Source organism: Salminus brasiliensis, chromosome 1 (assembly GCF_030463535.1).
Source record: "Salminus brasiliensis chromosome 1, fSalBra1.hap2, whole genome shotgun sequence".
NCBI classification, from domain to species: Eukaryota; Metazoa; Chordata; class Actinopteri; order Characiformes; family Bryconidae; genus Salminus; species Salminus brasiliensis.
In genome coordinates, this window is record NC_132878.1 from 78,302,404 (window position 1) to 78,321,089 (window position 18,686).

Consider the following 18,686-nt stretch of genomic DNA (forward strand, 5'->3'; position numbering starts at 1 on the left):
CCTCGTGCAGCTCTATTAGCACATAATCACAGGTCTTTGATGCTTCACCAAGCAGGACAATCTGACCACTCCCTCTGTCTGATCTCACCTTGTTGCCCAGTTTCATGACCTCATCTAGATTTGTGCTGTTAGTGTTGATCATGATGGAGTCAGTGTCTCCGTAGATAACGTCCAGATTCATCTGCAGCAAAACAGATCCCATCAACATATGCAACACACTTTCTTAGATGGACCAACATGTGTGAGCACAGTAACATACTACAGGTCAGAGAACCCTGTCCAACTCACCTTCTGCACCATGTCTTTGGTGTGCATCAGGATCTGCGAAGGAACGGAAATTATAGTAGATTATGTATCCACAACAACAACAACAACAACAGGAAACAGAAGAGGTGGTTTATTGTATTTAAATAATAAAATGAACATCCATATTTCAATAAGGTTGCACTAAGGTCCAACTGACTAAAGGAAACATTTCACAGACATGAACATACTGGACAAACAACTGTTAAACAGACAATGCAACGAACCCAGCGTCCACGCACGAATACACACTCACTGAAAAAAAAAAAAAAACAGGCATAGTGACACGCGAAACACACAAAGAATTTAATTAGCAAATCTATTCAGTAATTCAACACTTAGCAATGGGGGAAAGAAAAAGCCTTGGTGATTTGCTTTTAAATGGAGGATAATTGGCTAAGAGGGCTATTAGCAGCACTGAAATGTGGCTCCAAACCCACACACCAGCCGAGTCATAATAACGCCTAATGGCCTTAATCACCGGTGGCCTGCATAACGGAGAGAGCGAGTGAGTGAGCGAGAGAGCGAGCAAGCGAGAGAGAGACTCAGAGGAGAGGAAAAAGAGAGGGAGGGTGTCCATCCAGCTGTAGAATAAGACCTACGTCAGTTGCAGCTGTCAGGGAACGAAAATGTGAGCGAGGGTGAACATAAAAAGTGGTCAAATGTGAGACATCAGAAAGGGGACATTAAGGAGTGGCCTCAAGAGCCATGGTTTATACATCATATATAAATAATAAAAAACAGACTTAAATGAATATAACCCAAACAAATATATTACATAAATAAATAAATAGAAAGACTCAAGGTTTGAAAAGGCTCCCAAGTGACGCAACTGTCTCAAGACTGCAAAACAAGGCCTGGAGTCCAAGACAACACAACTGGTCTCGTAGAATAGCGTCCCTCTACCAATCATTAACTGCAATGCTAGTTAGCGTAAGCCTTTATTAGTGAATGAAACAGAACTGAACATGTTTAACTTTCTAATGATGTTAGCTGCAATAAATAAAAAAAATAATAATAAAAAAAAAGATGTGAGGAGCTTCACGTGACTCAGCTGTAACACATGCTAGCTCTAAGGTAGACTTACGGCAACCATACACTAGAAGACTTAGCTCTTTCTGGTCTTTTTCTGGTCTTGTTTAAGACTGCTATCCTGACCACTTTACCCCAAACGATCAAGATGACAGAGGTGCTCGGCTACTCTAGCAAGACTGACAATTTTATTCAGACATTGAAAATTTGTCCACAAAAAAACCAAAAACAAAAACGCTGAATCAACTGAATAAAAAAAACAATAATTAAAAGGCCCAAAAAATGTATATAAATACATATATTTGTCATTTGTCTTACTGTAAGAAAGACCAATAAGAGAACTCCTTATTGCCAAATATTTGTGAACACAAATGTTAATCAAGCAATTCTGACAGCCCCACTCGTAGACTCTCTCCACACACCATGCACAGGCACTGAGGGGTGACCTCTATGGGAGAGGGACTCAAACAGGTGGGGGACTGGGCAGCGGGATCAGGGCACTAATCTGAGGCCGGACAGAGCCGGGGAACATTACAGCAGCCTGTCAACAGCAATCGAGCAAGCCGCCGCCATCCATGCTCAACACACACACACACACACACACACACACACACACACACACACACACACACGTAAAACCCAGGACCCCCCACCCCCCCACCCCTTGCATCCCCTACCAGGGACAAGGACGGTGCTATTTCAGAGCGTGGGGTCTCCACTCCTTGAAACTGGAGCGGGACCTAAGCATGCTTTATGAGGTGCCAAATACCTCCCAGGGGGAAGCAAAGGGTCAGATTTGAGTAATTACAGAACAGCCCTGCGCATTAGCGAATACGGCCAAGGTCACCCTGAAAACACAGCTCCGAGGGAGCACGCACGCACGCGCACACACATACACAATAGCTCATTAGTTTGCAACAGAGCTGAACAATTTATGGCCTGCTGCTCAGCATTGCATCCCTCATTTTAATGCCTTTATGTCATCAGAATAATCGGGCTCTAAGGTAGACCCATGAAGTCAGACAACTGGATAAACAAACTTTCTTAGCCATCTGTGACTGTTACACAGGCAGAATTGTCAGTGTATGCCCTTACACCCTATGGCAGCCTTAAGAGGCCACCATGAAGCTAGGCCACGATTACAGCAGAAATTCAGAAATTTCAGAGGATTACTTCATTGTTCATTTAGGCTCATTTATTTAGGAGACAGTAGGCATTAACAGAAGGATACAAGTGAGTGAGTGTATATGTGTGTGTGTGCGTGTGTGTGTGATGGGGGAAGCTTCCATGGTGATGAGTTTAGGAATGCGTACAAGGTTTTCCATGCCCCATCTTTGTCAGTATGTTATGACAGCAGGGACAGCCTTAGACAGAAGAGGGACAACACCAGTGAAAGACAAGTCATTTGACCATGGTACAGGAATGGTGAAGGGGGGGAGGAAGCTCATCTTTAAACACATACCGTCCAACACTTCTAAGGCAAACCAAACACAGCACGGTGGGGGGTGTGCTCCTCAGAGTCTGACTGCAGCACAGCCTGCACCAACTGGGACTCACACATCAACACTGCACAACAGACATGGCAGTGGGTCTGTGGACCGGGGAGACTGGCAACAATTTAGCCCTACTTTATAATAACAAAAGAAAACCTTAACTGAACCACTTAAGGTCACTTTTACAGGCATTTAGATACAACCTTTAGATGATCATTCATCCAAGCTAAACCCATTACTCTTCTGAACGTATTGTAAGAGCAAGGTCAATTCCTTTCGGCCTTAAGCAGCTCTTACAGGCAGTGACATCACAAACTACCTCCATAGGGCAGGGGTGAAGGAGTGAAGGGGAGAAACAGAGGCAGACGAGCAGATGCTAACCACTCAGCAGCATGAACTGCAAGGCCAGAATGGAATTTGCAAAAACGTCTCTCCATGCGACGGAATGGCCAATGCGTGAAAAAAAAAGAAGAAATGATCGGCTTACGAGCCAAAACATACAAGTAAAGTATGATATAGGCAAAGTCAGGCATCCACATGAATTTTCTTAAATGCAGAACAAACTGCAAAGCTGTCCATGTGGCCACTGGTGCTAAAAAAGCAAAGATGCCCAAGATAATCAAACAATAAGAAAAATGCTCAACTTGCACCAACTGGGACTGATGCACACTAACACGACTCAAAAGGCATGGCTGTGGGTTGTGGTAGACAGGCTCTTATGTGATTAGTGGATTCTCTAACAATCGAGGGCTGTTTTCTGGTAAAACTGTTCCAATAAAAGTGCATGTTTTAGTACATGTACCAGTCACATATGGTAAAAATGATTGACAAGTACATGTGATTTTCTCTATAAAAGTCATAACACAAGGCATTTTAGTAGGGCTGATCCAAATTTGCTTACTATGTGCATTTATGTGTATTCATTTGTTATTTTGGTACTCATTTCTCCATTTTTTCTCCTGTCATAAAATTGGCAAAAATCACTGAATAAACTACAATATGCGTTTCATCAGCAAACGTCTTCAGCTATTCTATGGAAAACATTAATGTAATGCATCACAAATTCATACCTGGCATCAATGTCACAACACCTCAAATTGCACCCCTTTACATGCGGGCGCTGAAGTTAGAAGAGCAAAGATGCTGAAGAAATGTCCAGTGCAGGTCAAATTAAATGATCAGATAAGGAAAGCACTCAGTGGAAAATGAGCATCTCAGAGGAGCAACAAGTTAGATGAATTCTCAAATATGCAAGGGCAGCATTTATTATCCGATATCACAGCCATCTACTGGACACATTTTGAACTGCAGTAACAAACAGTTGAAATCAGTTTATGAGGAAAGAGCAAATTTTCAAAACGTGTCAAATTGTTTGGCCAATCACATTAGTTATTCAGTTATTGCTGAAAACCTGTGAAACAAAATATCTGGTCCAAAATTCACTAACCCCCACCCAAAGGTAGTGGAGTTTTTTATGCATATTAAGTATACAGAAAATGGGCTTCACGCAGTAAGTGATCAGACAATGCAAGCATAGTCAGAAATGTAATTCAGTTTCAGCCCTTGAGGACATCATTTCTCATTCATCTCAGCTAAACCCAAAATGAACCTGCTCCAGTGCAACTTACCTGTGGAGCGTAAATATGATTCATGTGGTTAGAAACTGAGCCCAAGCGGCATGGACAAATTGTGTTTTTAGCTCCGATCTGTTTGTACTTCATTTGCTATTAATTACTAATCTACAATTTCTCCACAAGCCCAAACAGACTTATTAGAAAAGGATTCTACTGGAGCTCATTAGTAAGAAACTGAAGTGCAGCCACCTTAATCTATTTAGTTTCGGGCTCATTACACAAGAAAAAAAAAGTGACAAAAAGAATATGCACATTTACTTTAGCATCTATTCCAGTTGTCTGGAATTGCAGTGCAAATCTAAGCTAATAAAATAGTTAACGTAATTCAGAATCAGCTGGCTAATACGGCAAGACATCTTGACGTCACAAAAACACAGAACTTCCATCCAGGTGGTGAAGCTCTCTCTATACTGGACTAAGGATTAAGGATTACACCAGCTTTGCGAGACTCCTCGGTCACAGGATGCTGCAGTTGCTTGTTCAACTGGTAGACAGAACTACGGAATTCACTTATGGCTGCAGAAGCCCATTAAAGTAAGCGTTTTACTCTGCACCATGTGCTGTATTCGTCAGTCTGGCAGATTTTTAACGGCTCAAACTGTAGACAGGGTAAAACTAGCGCACCACATGCTACACACTGCCACACATTTTTAGTGTTAGAATTTCTGGTTCTGGTTTTACAGTCGTATCCTATTAAAAAAGTAAATGCATTTTGAAGTAGGCTACTGATGTGGACACTGAGTGTTCAGAATAGCTCATCGAGCTACTTTATGGTTCTTTATCTCAGGCTATTAAGTGATCATGGAGGCACACTACTCTGCACATTTCAGCGAGTTCACTACTTTAACACACCCTTGCAACTCTGAAAGGAGTCAGTACTGAGCCAATTAGTTCAATCAGGTACTATCAAGTACTAAATTGTGCATGGTACTCCGGGACCAGGGTTGAGAAACACTGATTTAGAGCATAGCTAACTAGCTTTCCCACACAATACAAAAATAGTGTGTTGTGGGGAACCACATCCAAAGAGGAAGAGGACCTGCGTCTGTAGCTGAAGGCGCTTCATTTAAAATATCCACACAAATGTCCATACATCTGCTTTTACCATTGTGTGGAGGAGAAACTCTGTTATGGCAAGGGCTGGGCGCTATGGTAAAAACACTATCACGATATTTAAAGACTTTTTGCAATACACAATATAAATAATCACAGACTAAAACATCAGTATCAACAGATTCTTATAAACTACTGTCCAGATACTCTCTTGCACTGAGTACAGTGATTTTTATGCAACATCTGCTGCTCTTTGTCCAATTAAACCAGTCTAATTACACTGTTTGTAATGAAACCTGCAGTGTTTATTAGGCACTAACAGTATCCTCAATATGCTTAGAAAAATCATATATCACAATAACAAAATTTATCACGATACGATAAAATATCGCCATATTGCCCAGCTCTAGTTATGACTATAATAATTTATCCAAGAACCTCACTAGCAGCCGACGAGTCCTCTTAACCAGCTGCAAAACAGAGACATTTATCTAAATAAGGATCTTCTGGTGTTGGCTTTCGCTCCAAATTGACGTTTGGTGGATGGTTTCGATTTAGCGCCTTCAACCACAGGCGCAGGTCCTCTTCTTTAGAAGGCGTCGGATAGTTATGCGGCATCCCACAGCACTACGACCTTTTTGTGTTGTATTCATAACGCTGCTGTTCAAGTAAAATTCGGCTCATTTTGTATGTTTAGTATTACCGTGGTTGTAACCTAGAGCAATGGATACACTGTTGCACCGTAAATTCTATAACAAAGTAAACAAAGTCGACCCCCCCCCCCAAACTTTGTTTCATAGAAAACAAGGGGGATAGTGAGTATCAGAACACAGCTTAAAACACATTGCTAACCACACAAGCACAATGCAAAAGCACTACATAAGGAGCCTTTTTCAGTGGTGTTCCACTGTGAGCTACACTGTGCAGTTCTATACGGTAATTAGCTGCCTCTGACAGGTGCTCGGAGTTCAGAGTTTTACATATGGGCGATTCGAAAAAGTAAAGTAGGTTTCATCTTGTAAGACAGTGCAGGAGCATTACAGAAGCACAATTATAAGCCAAGTTTGCCTGGAAACTTTGATGTGGCATCCAGCCCAGTCCTCAATCGAGCTGAGAAACGGGGTGAAAATGGGTGATCGGTCCATCTCTAGATGAGAGGTGTTTCTAGTTCTCACAAGCATTAGTTGGTGTGCGGTTATCTTTGAGGCAGAACACACCAGATGGTTAACAGATGGGCTAGGGAGCTAACTACACATCACCAAATCCACCTAGAGGGAGCTCGAGTTGCACTATGTAATTTATTTATTGCACTGATCAAGCTTTGTACAGGTGCATGATGACAGTTTTGCCATGCGAGTGTGTGTGAAAACCGAATGGCAAGCAGAAATGCTGTGCAAACCCTACTTTCGAAAAACACTACTTTTGAATTAGGCCATGGCCATAAAGTTATTTTTTCCTAAAATGTTGACAAGATGGGTGGAATTGCAGAAATGATCAATAAAAAAATAAGTTATAAATGCAGGAATTTTTTCAGGAAAAATACTGCACAATTACAGAAGGGTTACAGGAACAAAATGGGAGGAAAAAAATAAATAAATAAACAGAATTGGGGGGGGGGGTTAATGGGCCTCCTTTGTTTGACCTTTTTGTCAAGCCTGCAAACTGATTATGCTATCAACAAACTCTGTATGGTCTTTCTCTCTGCTCATTAACAGCTTCAGTTACAGCATTCTAAGGTCATGTCTGTGTTCACTAGCGTGTATGTGTGCGTTCACTGCACGGGTGGGTTAAAGGCAGAGGCCAAATTCGAGCTATGACCCACACAAGTGGTGAATGTGATTTGCCTTTATTTTTAGCAATCTTGCAAACATATCTAATGCTGCTCACTATAACATCAACATGGTGACTGCACATCAACTTCTTATTTAGTCTAAATTTCCATTGAGACATATCAGACAATAGATATCAGATCGTGAGATCAAACCACGTACAGTAAGCTTACAGTGCTACAGTGAACCAGGAGCTGAAGTTCTGTTTAAAAAGGATTGCAACCAGGTACTCAGCTTTCTATCCACATGGTTCTTGAGCAGCTGTCATTCCAACAGCCTTAGAGTTTCCAGTTAAAAAAGACAGAAGGTGAAAAACCTCCTTTAACTATTTAGCTGTTGAGCTTATTTTAAAATTTGGCGAGTGCATTACTGAGGCAGCCTTTTCATGAATTCTGTTAATCAAACATTTTTATGTCAAGTTATTCAATGAAAACAGAATAGAATAGAAATTCAGCACTACCGTCATTTTCAGAGACACATGATCTCCAGTTTTACCCAACACATCTGTTCATTCTGAGGCCAACTGAGTCCCTCTGGCCCTCAGGCCACAAAATAGCAAGCATTTTAAGCCCCAGAGGGGCATGAAAAACCTTGTTAAAGAAAGTATCTAGTGCCGATTGTTTTGAAAAGCATGCTGCGGAAAAGCATTTTGAGGATGACAGTCCTCTGCCTGAAATAGCCGGAGCCACACTGCACTGTCAGGGTGATCTACGTCTGCTGTCATCTCTCTATCCTCCGCTCTGAGAAGCTCAGATCACAAACACGCGCGCGCGCACACAGGCGTGCTGGCATCATATAAATGTAATGGACTAATAAACACAAATCAAAACATCTATAAACTGAGCCTTAATAAATGATGGATGTGAAGAGACTGCACAATGAAAATCATGACTACCATCAGAATATTGCTGCAAAAATATATAAAAATCAGAGCTGTTAAAGTTCTTTACAGTGGCACGCAAAAGTCTGGGCACCTCAAGTCCCAGATTTCCCAAAAGGCATAACATTCAAAATGACAAAAAAAAGGCCAAGGACCAGAAGCCACTGGTCCAGCCTGGCCACTACTTCGTAACATTGTTAATGATTTTTGTAGCCAGCCAAGAGTATTAGTTCTTGTTTGAGGGATTTCCACCAGTTTTTTCTTGCAAAATTCTTGAGCTCGTCTTGCTGCACTCCTCTTCTGAGGTCAATTCACAGATTTGTGAGTATATATTTAGGTCAGGGAACTGTGAGGGCCAAGGCTTAAGGCCTGTGTCTTAGATCTCTTGAAATTGTTTACCTAGGATTTTGAGGTGTACGATTATAATCCTGTTGTAGCAATTAAAGATGGACCAATCACCAATGTTTCTGGGGCCAATACAGATTGCTGCTAGTCTTCCAGCACGAGTCGTCAAACGCTGAGGCCAATAGAGGGCAGGGCTGGATGCCATTAACTTTTCCAGGCCAAACTTGCAAACTGGCTTCTGTAATCGTCTGTGCATCGTCTCTAGAAATGAAATGTACTTGGTGGTTGGAACCAGGCACAAAAAAAATCCCATCAAACTCCAGCAGCAAGAGCCAGTAAACATAAAAGTGCAATGTGGAGCTCAAAGATGAGTTAGCCGTCACTGCTAGTTCTGATACTTACTGGACTGGGCTGACTGATGCACTCGAGAGAGGAATCCAGTTAGTGGTGTTTAGTCTTTACTCTGCTTCCCTGGTGAAGCATGTTACTTTTACACACTCCACATAGCTGCTGCAACTCGCAAAACCTAGATCGTATGATCTGACCAGCTCTCAGGATCAAATAAATTAGTGATCACTTATTTGGGCTGACTCATCCTTTCTGCTTTAGTATAACCACGCTCGATCTCTAGCCATTTTTACAGATGGTGTGAGCTTATAGAATTTGCTGATATTAAATATAAATCTATTCTTCCCTCTACCAGTTCCTTGTGCAACTGGTTGCAACAGGAGCCCACATCATGATTGACTCACCGTCTATGGATAAAAGTTGGAGCTATTTTTGTTTGTTTGTTGTTGTTTGTTTTACTGGCCGTAATGAGCTAGGGTTTCCTAAACACATCAGGGCCTGTTCAGATGTACCTTTGAAAATATCTGATGAATCCGATATATTTTGTGGGAAGGAAGCCGAAATAATTATGATTTGAAGTGTTTTTCGTGCACTGGAGTCTTCCTGATGGTCTTTTGTAGACAAATAAGGGTGCGGATTTTACTTTAATCCAACAAGCAGTTCTGTCAGAAAGTTTCCTTAGTTCTCCAGACCTCAACTTAACCCTGATCCTACCGGTTAAAGGCCATTTTTTAATGCTGGAGGTTCTGCCTCAAAGGAGATGGCAAGTTCGTTATTGTTTCTGTATAAAGCAAGTCACTGTACAGTCAAAGCTGTTGCCAAAAAAATTAACATCAGGACTTGATTATGTATCAAAATTTGTCTCTTAACATTCCTCACACTATACTTTCCTCCCCTTGCTCACACCTGGTAGAGGCGATCATTGTTTCGGTCACATACATCGACACTGCACACCCTGTAACCATGCTATTCTTACAGAGACTTGCTCAACAACTCAGTCACACACACACACACAAACGCGCTTTCTAACCTTAGTTACACATGGGCCAGATTCCAGTGTACTGGACTCATGGAACCTGAGCTGTGTTGCGTTAAGACATCCCACAAATCCCTGCTCTGATTTAATACAACCGCCTGAAATCACGGAACTGAGAACGCTGGCATCCAGCACAGAAGGTTACCACTGAGCCCAACCCCATAGCCGGGTATTAATATCACACAAAAGACCACAGCATTCCCCGCTCAAAAGCCCTCCTGCATAACCTCTCCAGCCAAACACAAACATATTAATCAGATCCTGTTCCCCACCGGCGTGTACATGTACATACCAACAAAAGGCATGTAACTTGTGGGTGTGCACGCACGCACACATACCTCCAAATCATCTTTTGGCTCACAGCATACAAATAACCTGCCCACTATTACTTAAATAATTAATAGCTTAGTAAGGCTGTTCCTGTTGCATGTCCTTCACTCCTAGATACGTGGCTTTAGCAAAGGTAATGGTCAAACAGACATCGCAATTTAGTCCTAAAAAAGCTCAAATACCAATTTTAACAGATCTTTGCAGTTCATGGTAGTTCTTTTTAAGAGAGCCAGTCTAATTACGCTTTAGCTGCCACCACAATAACGTTAAGCTGTAATGTTCCCACTGCATCAATCATTATTAGGCCTATTATTACGACTATTGTGTTTAATTGTCACGAGAACATGTGGTGTAAGACCTCTATTGTTGGTCATAGAACCTTTCCTGATACGATATACACAATTCTTTTTATGCAGAGTGTACAGGGCCTGAAGCACAGCACCACACCCAGCTCCAAGGTATTCACATCTCTAATAGGGCCTATTATGAGAACAAAAGAAAGGGACATCCCAACACACGCGGTGCCACAAGATCCTTAGCATCTATTCATAGACAAGTCTAGTATGTCTCTCCAGTCAGCTCACCCCTTTAGAAAAGCGACCTCATTAAGCCAATAGGCCTTGGATTTTAACACGGCCTCAAGTTATGCTATCATGTTGCTTCCTCGCGTCACATTGCTGACCAGATCAAATAATCGAAGCCCTGAGAATCCCTAAAGTTCATAGAGTCTAAGAAAAAGTGCTAAACATGCCATAAAGAGAACATCTAGCATCCTCAGACCACAGGCAGCCTCATTGAAAATGGCCACTGACTTTGAAGATAAATTAATTTGACAGACTTGTAAATTTGGTCTAAATAAAAAAGGTGTAGAGCTCGAAGTCTTGACATCAAGCCAAAGTGCTTCTCTACTCAGTCTAACCCTCTCCCTCACTCTCAAATCCAAAAATACTGCTCTGTCCCCGTGACTATTTGTTAAGTCCAGTGATATCAGGAGCAAATCCTCCACTAAAGATCGAGGGTCGGTCGGTGCATGCAATAATAATCACAGGGTGGGTGGTGGGAGCAGCTTACGTTTTATTCTGGGAAGGTTAAAAATGACCTTTGTGGTTCTGACGAACCCAAGTACAGTGAGAGGCAGCCTTTACTAAGATCACGTCTCACTCGCCCTCCCTCTCCGAGGCCCCCCTCCGCACTGGACGCCCAACAGAGGCCTGCTTGCCTCTAGTCGCTGTCCGAGGTCAGCCGGTTTTACAGCACAAGACCAGAGGCTCAATGATGAGATAATGGGGTTTAGTTTTCTCTCCTTTAACTCCCCTGAGTGAGGCCAAGAAGAGGCCAGGAGTGTGCCGAAGGTCAAGCTCACTAACATTCCCCAACCATCAGCAGCCTGACGCGATAGAAGTCGTAAACATCACTCGATTAGCGCCAGCTCCCGCTCCCTCCCTCCCTCCTGCCACCACACAGCTGAAGCCCTGTACTTTGCCAATAGTCTCCGCACAAAGGGTCTCAAAATAAAACACATCAATCATGCCAGACCCCTCAGTATGTAACACTAACCCTCTGATTCCACGTCATACTTGACATGCTAGAGAAGCAGAGGGTTCGCACCAGAACAAATGTTTCTCCAGAAAGGTCAGAGTGCTCACAGTGGCTATCTGCTTCCGCTAGTTAAAACGCAAGACCCGAGGAGGGCTTGCTGGAGGGCTTGGTGGGGAATTTCCCCTGAAGCTTTCCCACCCCAAGACGCACCAAATGGCAGAAGTAGAAGTTGGTGGGGGTGGTGCTGGAGGAGGGTCAGAAAATGTATTACAAAAAAAATGTTTTTTATAAAATAACAGTAACACAATAAATTACATTACAGTATTACAATAAATTGACATGTAAGCACAATATCATGATAAGAAAATCATATTGTATCAGGTTCATGCCAATACACAGCCCTAGTCAGTAAGAGGCCTCGTACATCCAGGTGTAGATATATAGATATCACATTAGATTGGGAATAAAAACTAGGACCAGTTACTGCCCCATGTTCCCCAAACAGGCAGTGGATTGTCACACCCTGCCACAATTTGTGCTGTAACTGGTAACTTCAGGATTACATTAATGTTTTTTAATATGCTTTGCTTTACCACACGGTTCTAAAAATACTTAGCAGTCATTCATTTAGCTGCCTCTGATTAATGACCCCTCGCATGACAACACGACACTGTCACCAGTACAAAAGGTCAAACATTGCTGCTGCAGAGGCATGTGTGATCTCTTGCCACATCATTTCACTCACCATTGGAGATCATTAAACCTTTAACTCGGCACACACTAATAGGTGATAACTACACTTCTTATAGGAAAGTGACCACCTGAGACCGCTGATTAAGAGGGGGAACAAATAGCGATGTATTTTACATATTGCTGAGGTCAATATTTCCCACAATGACAAACAATGCACAGTTCAATCAGCAGGCTTTATAAAAACACATCTCTGCAAAACAACACTGAAGACACCTGAAAGTATTGGATTCAAAGCATTCATTGTCTTGAAGCACTCACCACCGCTTCTTTTTTCTATAAAATGCCAACTATTACATTATGTAAAACAGCCATCATTAAATCATGATTTATGGTGAGGTGGGTTTCCGTGATAGACCTTTAAGGGATGTGATGAGATGCCAAGAGTGACCTAATTAAATTAGCAGTCACATAGCTAGGCAGGAATGTAACCCAAACAAGTGCCTGCCAGCGCAGGGACAACATAAACTAAATCGGCTAAAAGTAATTAACCTGTTTGGCTAAACAGCAAATTGCGAAAGACACACTTAAGCACAGCTCAGAAAATTGTGCTTAACTGTCAAAATACTGAATATGATGACTATTCTCAGTCTCACTGTGTAAAATGCAGTGACCTTTACTGCAGTCATGGTAATGTTAAACAGCTGAAAATTCATGTTCATGGGCTGTATGACTCCATAAACAGCAATTTGCTTCGATTTTGTTTTTAATCTGTATTTAAAGCAGCATTATGTAACAATCTCCATCCTAAAATAGCAGCTTCAAGATCATGGTGATGCTCCACTGACTGATGGTAGGGAGTATAGTGTCTCCAAATGTTGCTACTCCAGGCACGGCTACTGCACTTTGGAAATTTGGTGAAGCTGGCACAACACTTATTACTCAACCACAACGGTCCACATGTTTCTTTTATGTTTTCCATTTTTACAATTTCAGTGAGGGTTCTTTATCTCTCAGTTTGTAAAATGCATGTGTGCCAAGAGAGAGAGGGGGGGGGGGGGGGGTCTCAAAGCATGATTTGTCCTCATTGTAGTGAGTTACACTCTCCATCTGCAGGGGGAGCCCATTAGCACAAGATACCAATTCTCGCATAATGCTTAAGGCAATTTATGATCTAAAATCTAAAAAACTAAAAAAAGCCATTTTAACTGAAGACTTTTCACAGCATTAAGAATCTATATAGAAAATACAAATACATATCTACAAATATGTAGCCTGTACTGAATTTTATTGACTGTTTTATTCAGTGTCATCACCGCTATGCATTTTCATTTTTGCTATTTTTCACTTTTGACAACGTTGAAACTGTCAAAATGTCATTAACATATCAAAAGAAATACAAAATCCAAAATATCCTGAGATACAATCCACTGTTTTACACTGACATTCATGTATCTGTTAAATTGCACTTGAGAGATTCCAGGTTTTGCGCAATAGTGATGATAGTCATTGTGATCCCCCAACAGCTTCATCAAGAATCACAGTTTGTGTCCCTGTTACACTGAGAGACAATTTTACTAATATCAAAACAATGAAAGAACACAGGACTATGCAGTAATACAACTTCAGCGACAATAGCTGTTAGCTATAGGCTACCTCACCCTGCCTCCATCATTGTATACACTTCAAAAAGCTTTAACCTCTGCACCCCCCCCCCTCCCCCATGCTCAATATTCTCTCTGGTGTGTTCAGTATCAGCCCCTCAGCTCTGGATTCCAGGCAGTCATCTACTACTTCACATTTCTGAAATCAGAAATCTGTAGGGAACTAAGCTCCATCCATCCACCCTTCCCCTCCCCACCCAAGACTGGTGCCGCTGCAGGCAAGGGTGCGGGAAATATGAGACGGCTGCGGGGGAATCCACACAAGGGCCAAGTCAAGCACCTTCAATCGCCATGGCAAATATGATCTCCACAGCAGCGAAGCATGTGGAGTTGGCGTATTCATGTTGCTAGCGTTTATAAATAAAGCCACTAAATCTTCATATAAATGGAAACTTGATTCGAATTGTGACACAAGATGGGCCAAATGTAGGGCGACGAAAGGGTGCGCCTGAGGCCAAGGCATCTCTTACAACGATCACTTCCATTCAAAAAGAACAGAGGGAAAGGAGGGAGAAAGAAAAGGAAAGAGAGAGAGAAAAAAAAAAACACGTTTCACACCAGCTGACAGCAGTGAGCGCGTATCATAATGGGAGTAATTAGAGTAATTTGTGCCATGGAGCCAGACTGGTCTCCCTTACGCTGAGAGCTCTGTATTAGCATGAACGGAGTGGCTCAACACTGGGCCACTCAACAGCAGCTTCCATTGTGCGCAGTGCAGGTCCAGTGCAGCTAATGCTCATTGCAACGGGGTTATGAATATGAATATAGCAAAACTGGAACCTGCATGTGGAACTCAACGCCAATGCAAAGGGATCATAATTAATGGCTGCCTCCCTCCAGAATAATGCAGTGCACCACCAAGTGGCATTGTTGCGGCAGAAGAGAGGGTGATTAAATGAACGCGAAAGCAGAGTGGTTTCTGTTACAAGCAGCCCCATGGGCTTTCTAAGCCCGGCAACATTAAAGGCAAAAGCAGTGAGCTGGCAATTACAACAAAGGAACCTTCAATGGTATAAAGAGTGCACGAGTGTCAAACAGTTGGTTAACGCTTAATACACAAAAGGTAGAGGAAAATGCATTTGGCTCATGATGGGTGGAGTGAAACCAGAGCCAGTGATCTAAAAAGCAGGGTCTTAATAGAAGGGAGGGGAAGTGGGGGAAACCACAAACAGCTGAGTTTACGCTGCCCTCTTCTGGCTAAATGCAAGAAGTGGAAAATCATGGATTGCTCAAATCGTAAGAATTCCAAAATCACAAGACTGTATTGAGTACACTAGCATATAGGCCCAGTATCACATACCTCTCTGCCTTTGTGAGTGACCAGTGCAGCCAGTGGTTTGGCATAGAACCGACTGTAGGAGAAGCCCAGACACCCATACATGCTGTTAGCAGTCAGCTTCAGGGCCTTCTGTCGAATGTCATACTGCAGGAAGAGAGATCATCATATAGGACAATAATGAATACAGTACTTTACTATAGTAAATTACCAGTACTGTACAGTAAATACAGCACAGAGTTATAACTCAAGCACTGCTTTTTGTAGCATAAGACTTGTTACTGAGTAAAACTAATCGTTTGTGTGTTAGATGTGCTAATGGACAAGTCTCTGCACACTTAATTTAGCATGCCTACTTTAGACCAGCTAAACACCCCAACAAAGGCTCTAAATGGACTGTTTTTTGCCCCTGAAAGAACATAATCAAAGCCGAATGTTTACATAATACAAGACGAACATGATTCATCACTGACCCCAGATGCAGTCATTCTGCAAAGACATGTATGGTGTCTGACATGTGCTTCTTATGTTTAGGACAGGAGACATTAGACTACTTAAGGCTGTCACCAACCTCCTCTCTGTAAATACAGACAAATTAATGTCATGGTGTCTCTTAATAAATAAATAAAACTTAAAGCTGAATGTTTTTCCAAAAAACACCCCAGAACAACAAGCGGTACCCTTTTATACATCGCAATCCAGTTTGAGAATGGAATACTACTATAAAGCAGGACGTTAAGTAATAACAGTTCTCATTTTAGTTTAACATTTTTAGAGCCTTGCCATTTAACTAGTCTTTTTTCTTTATTTTTGATTCAAGATATTATAAAACGGGTGGGCGATACGGTAAAAGCATTATATCAGGATATTTATTAGGACATTTTCATAATAAAATACTAATATTTTGACATGTAGACAATATTTACCAGTAGTGGGAGATTTAAAAAACTGCTATACAAATATTCTACCATACTTAGTACAGCAAGTAGAGTAAAAATGACTGCACTCCATGCAATTAAACAGGACTAATTGCACTGTTTATGATAAGATGTCCAACTGGTCAGTGTTCTTTAAGCACTGACTATATCCACAATATGCTCAGAAAAGCATATTGTATATCACAATGCTGCAAATATATTCAAAAAAGGTAACTGTGTGTTGTTAGCCTACTATATTTCGTTCTAAACTAAAAAAAGTAAATATCTGATATCAAACATTATTTGGCTGATTGACTGCATCTAGAATACATACTAAGGCATGCTTGAACCATGTGTGAGCTTATTTTAAAGAACCTAGGGTATTAAATTCAGTGATTGATACACACACATGCAGATTGATGCGCTCTCTTGTTACCTGTAGGTACAAGTCAGGGTTCAGATCAGGCTGCTTCATCAGCTGTTTGACCTGGCGTCGTCGCTCCACCAGCTTGCGGATTTCTTTAGGAAGAACGCCCATCTCCAGATCTGGGTCAGGAAGCTCTGGAACCTCGTTGACATCCTCTTCCTGTTTGAATGGAGACAGTTATAATCGTTCTTCAGTGACATTACCACCAGCACATGACTATCCTCTCCAAACCATGTACAAACCTCAGTCTTTTTGTGAGAACCAGGTGCCTCTCTTTGAACTGTGGTGAAACAAATGTTGAACTCCTGGATGATGGAGGGATACAGACTGTTGAAGTCCAGCAGCAAAATGAATTTATCATAGAAACCTGGAAGTATAGGGCAAAGAATTACACAAGCATGCACTTTTAATCATTTTTAAAGGGTGTACACCTAATCAGGCAACACAGCCTGACACCTACCGACTTTGGGATCCAACACCAGACCTCCAGCATATGCAGCCTTCTTTTTCACTTTACCAGCTCTGCTTTTGCTCAAGTTCACATCCTCATCCTCGCCCTAATTTCAAAGAAGCCAGTGTGCAGTTTAAGTCATAATCAGACATTAAAGGCATCATTCAACAGAAAGAGACAATACAAGCAGCAGCACAGCCAAAATAGAATTCCTACAGGGTCTTGCTGAAGTTTCTTGAAGAACTGCTTGTCTGGAACTATGTAGTTCTTGTCATGGAAGGCGTGGAGCAGAAGGTACTCATTCCTTTCTGAGCGGCCACCCATCAGCGTGCGGGACTGAGAGGTAGAGGAGATAAGGCAGGCTGAATTTAGCTGAATCAGGAAAAGCTGGTGTATACTTTACATGACCCCACAGATCCACTGTAGAGGTAGGACACACTGGATGGGCCAAGTGGAAGAAGCTTACCATAACATTGCCAGCAATGTTTGTGATCTGCAGTGCCAATGGAAGCACATTGAGCTCACACATGATCTGCAAGATGAGTTTGGCATCCATCCATGTCAGCTCCAACAGGTAGAGCAAGTGAGGAGAATCACTGAGAAAGAGCAGGTGACAATTCAGCAGTATCATTCCAGTATCAATCAATAAGGAAACTTCATTAGGGTTGTAACAAATGACAATTTATATAGCGGATTAAGAGGTCAGTTATGACTTAATCATGAAATAATGTTATGAAATATATATTTTCATTATTATATAGTCCAATCACATTTCCACATTTATTTTTTATATTTATGCAAAAGCAAATTAGGGTTGTCATCACATCCCATTAACACTGGGGTAGAGATGACTGAACAGTAGTATCAAAAGTACAGAACATACACATTAACTTACACTATATATACATTATTAAACGGTTTAAAGTGTACAAGTTTCATATATAATCTGTGTAATGTTTACATTACCATTTACATATAGACACTGGATAATATGTGAATTCAAGTGCAGTGTGAGGGAGGAGGGTCTTTGGTAGGTGCAGTGTGACTGAGCAGAGGTCACAGTTCCAGTAAGTAAGTAAGTGCAGGGTGCAGAGTGTGTTTGCAGGGGTTGATGGTGTGATGAGACAGATGAGATAGCTTTGTGACCAACTGGACTGATATACTTTACTACTGGTTTTCACTCCAAGTTTAATAAAGTCCAGCTAAAAGGCTCCGCTCATCATGTGCCATTTTTAAATAAGACAACCAATATGAAGCGGGTTAATCTGAACCGGCATAAATGCAGGGCTAAGCACATTTACTCACGGTTAAAAATGTTAAACAAAAGATTAACATTAAAGTTATTCAACATTCAATTAAGTTATCCTCAGCCAGGTTTGGTTTAAAACCTTGAGAAAAAGACCTCTCCGTATCTTGGCGAGTAGTTTACTGATAAAGAT

The 18,686-nt window shown here is 41.6% G+C and overlaps 1 protein-coding gene across 2 annotated transcripts in view; it reads right to left on the reverse strand.

Annotated features, from left to right (window-relative positions):
- pola1 (polymerase (DNA directed), alpha 1) overlaps positions 1–18,686 on the reverse strand; it is a 62,367-nt gene that overhangs the window by 35,296 nt on the left and 8,385 nt on the right. For both annotated transcript variants that reach the window (XM_072689925.1, XM_072689916.1), the window contains exons 21-28: positions 17,714–17,843; positions 17,464–17,583; positions 17,257–17,353; positions 17,039–17,163; positions 16,806–16,955; positions 15,477–15,599; positions 289–321; positions 89–181 (exon numbers count right to left, since the gene is read on the reverse strand). In XM_072689925.1, coding sequence (XP_072546026.1) covers positions 89–181; positions 289–321; positions 15,477–15,599; positions 16,806–16,955; positions 17,039–17,163; positions 17,257–17,353; positions 17,464–17,583; positions 17,714–17,843 — 871 coding nt within the window. The remainder of the gene's footprint in view (positions 1–88; positions 182–288; positions 322–15,476; positions 15,600–16,805; positions 16,956–17,038; positions 17,164–17,256; positions 17,354–17,463; positions 17,584–17,713; positions 17,844–18,686) is intronic.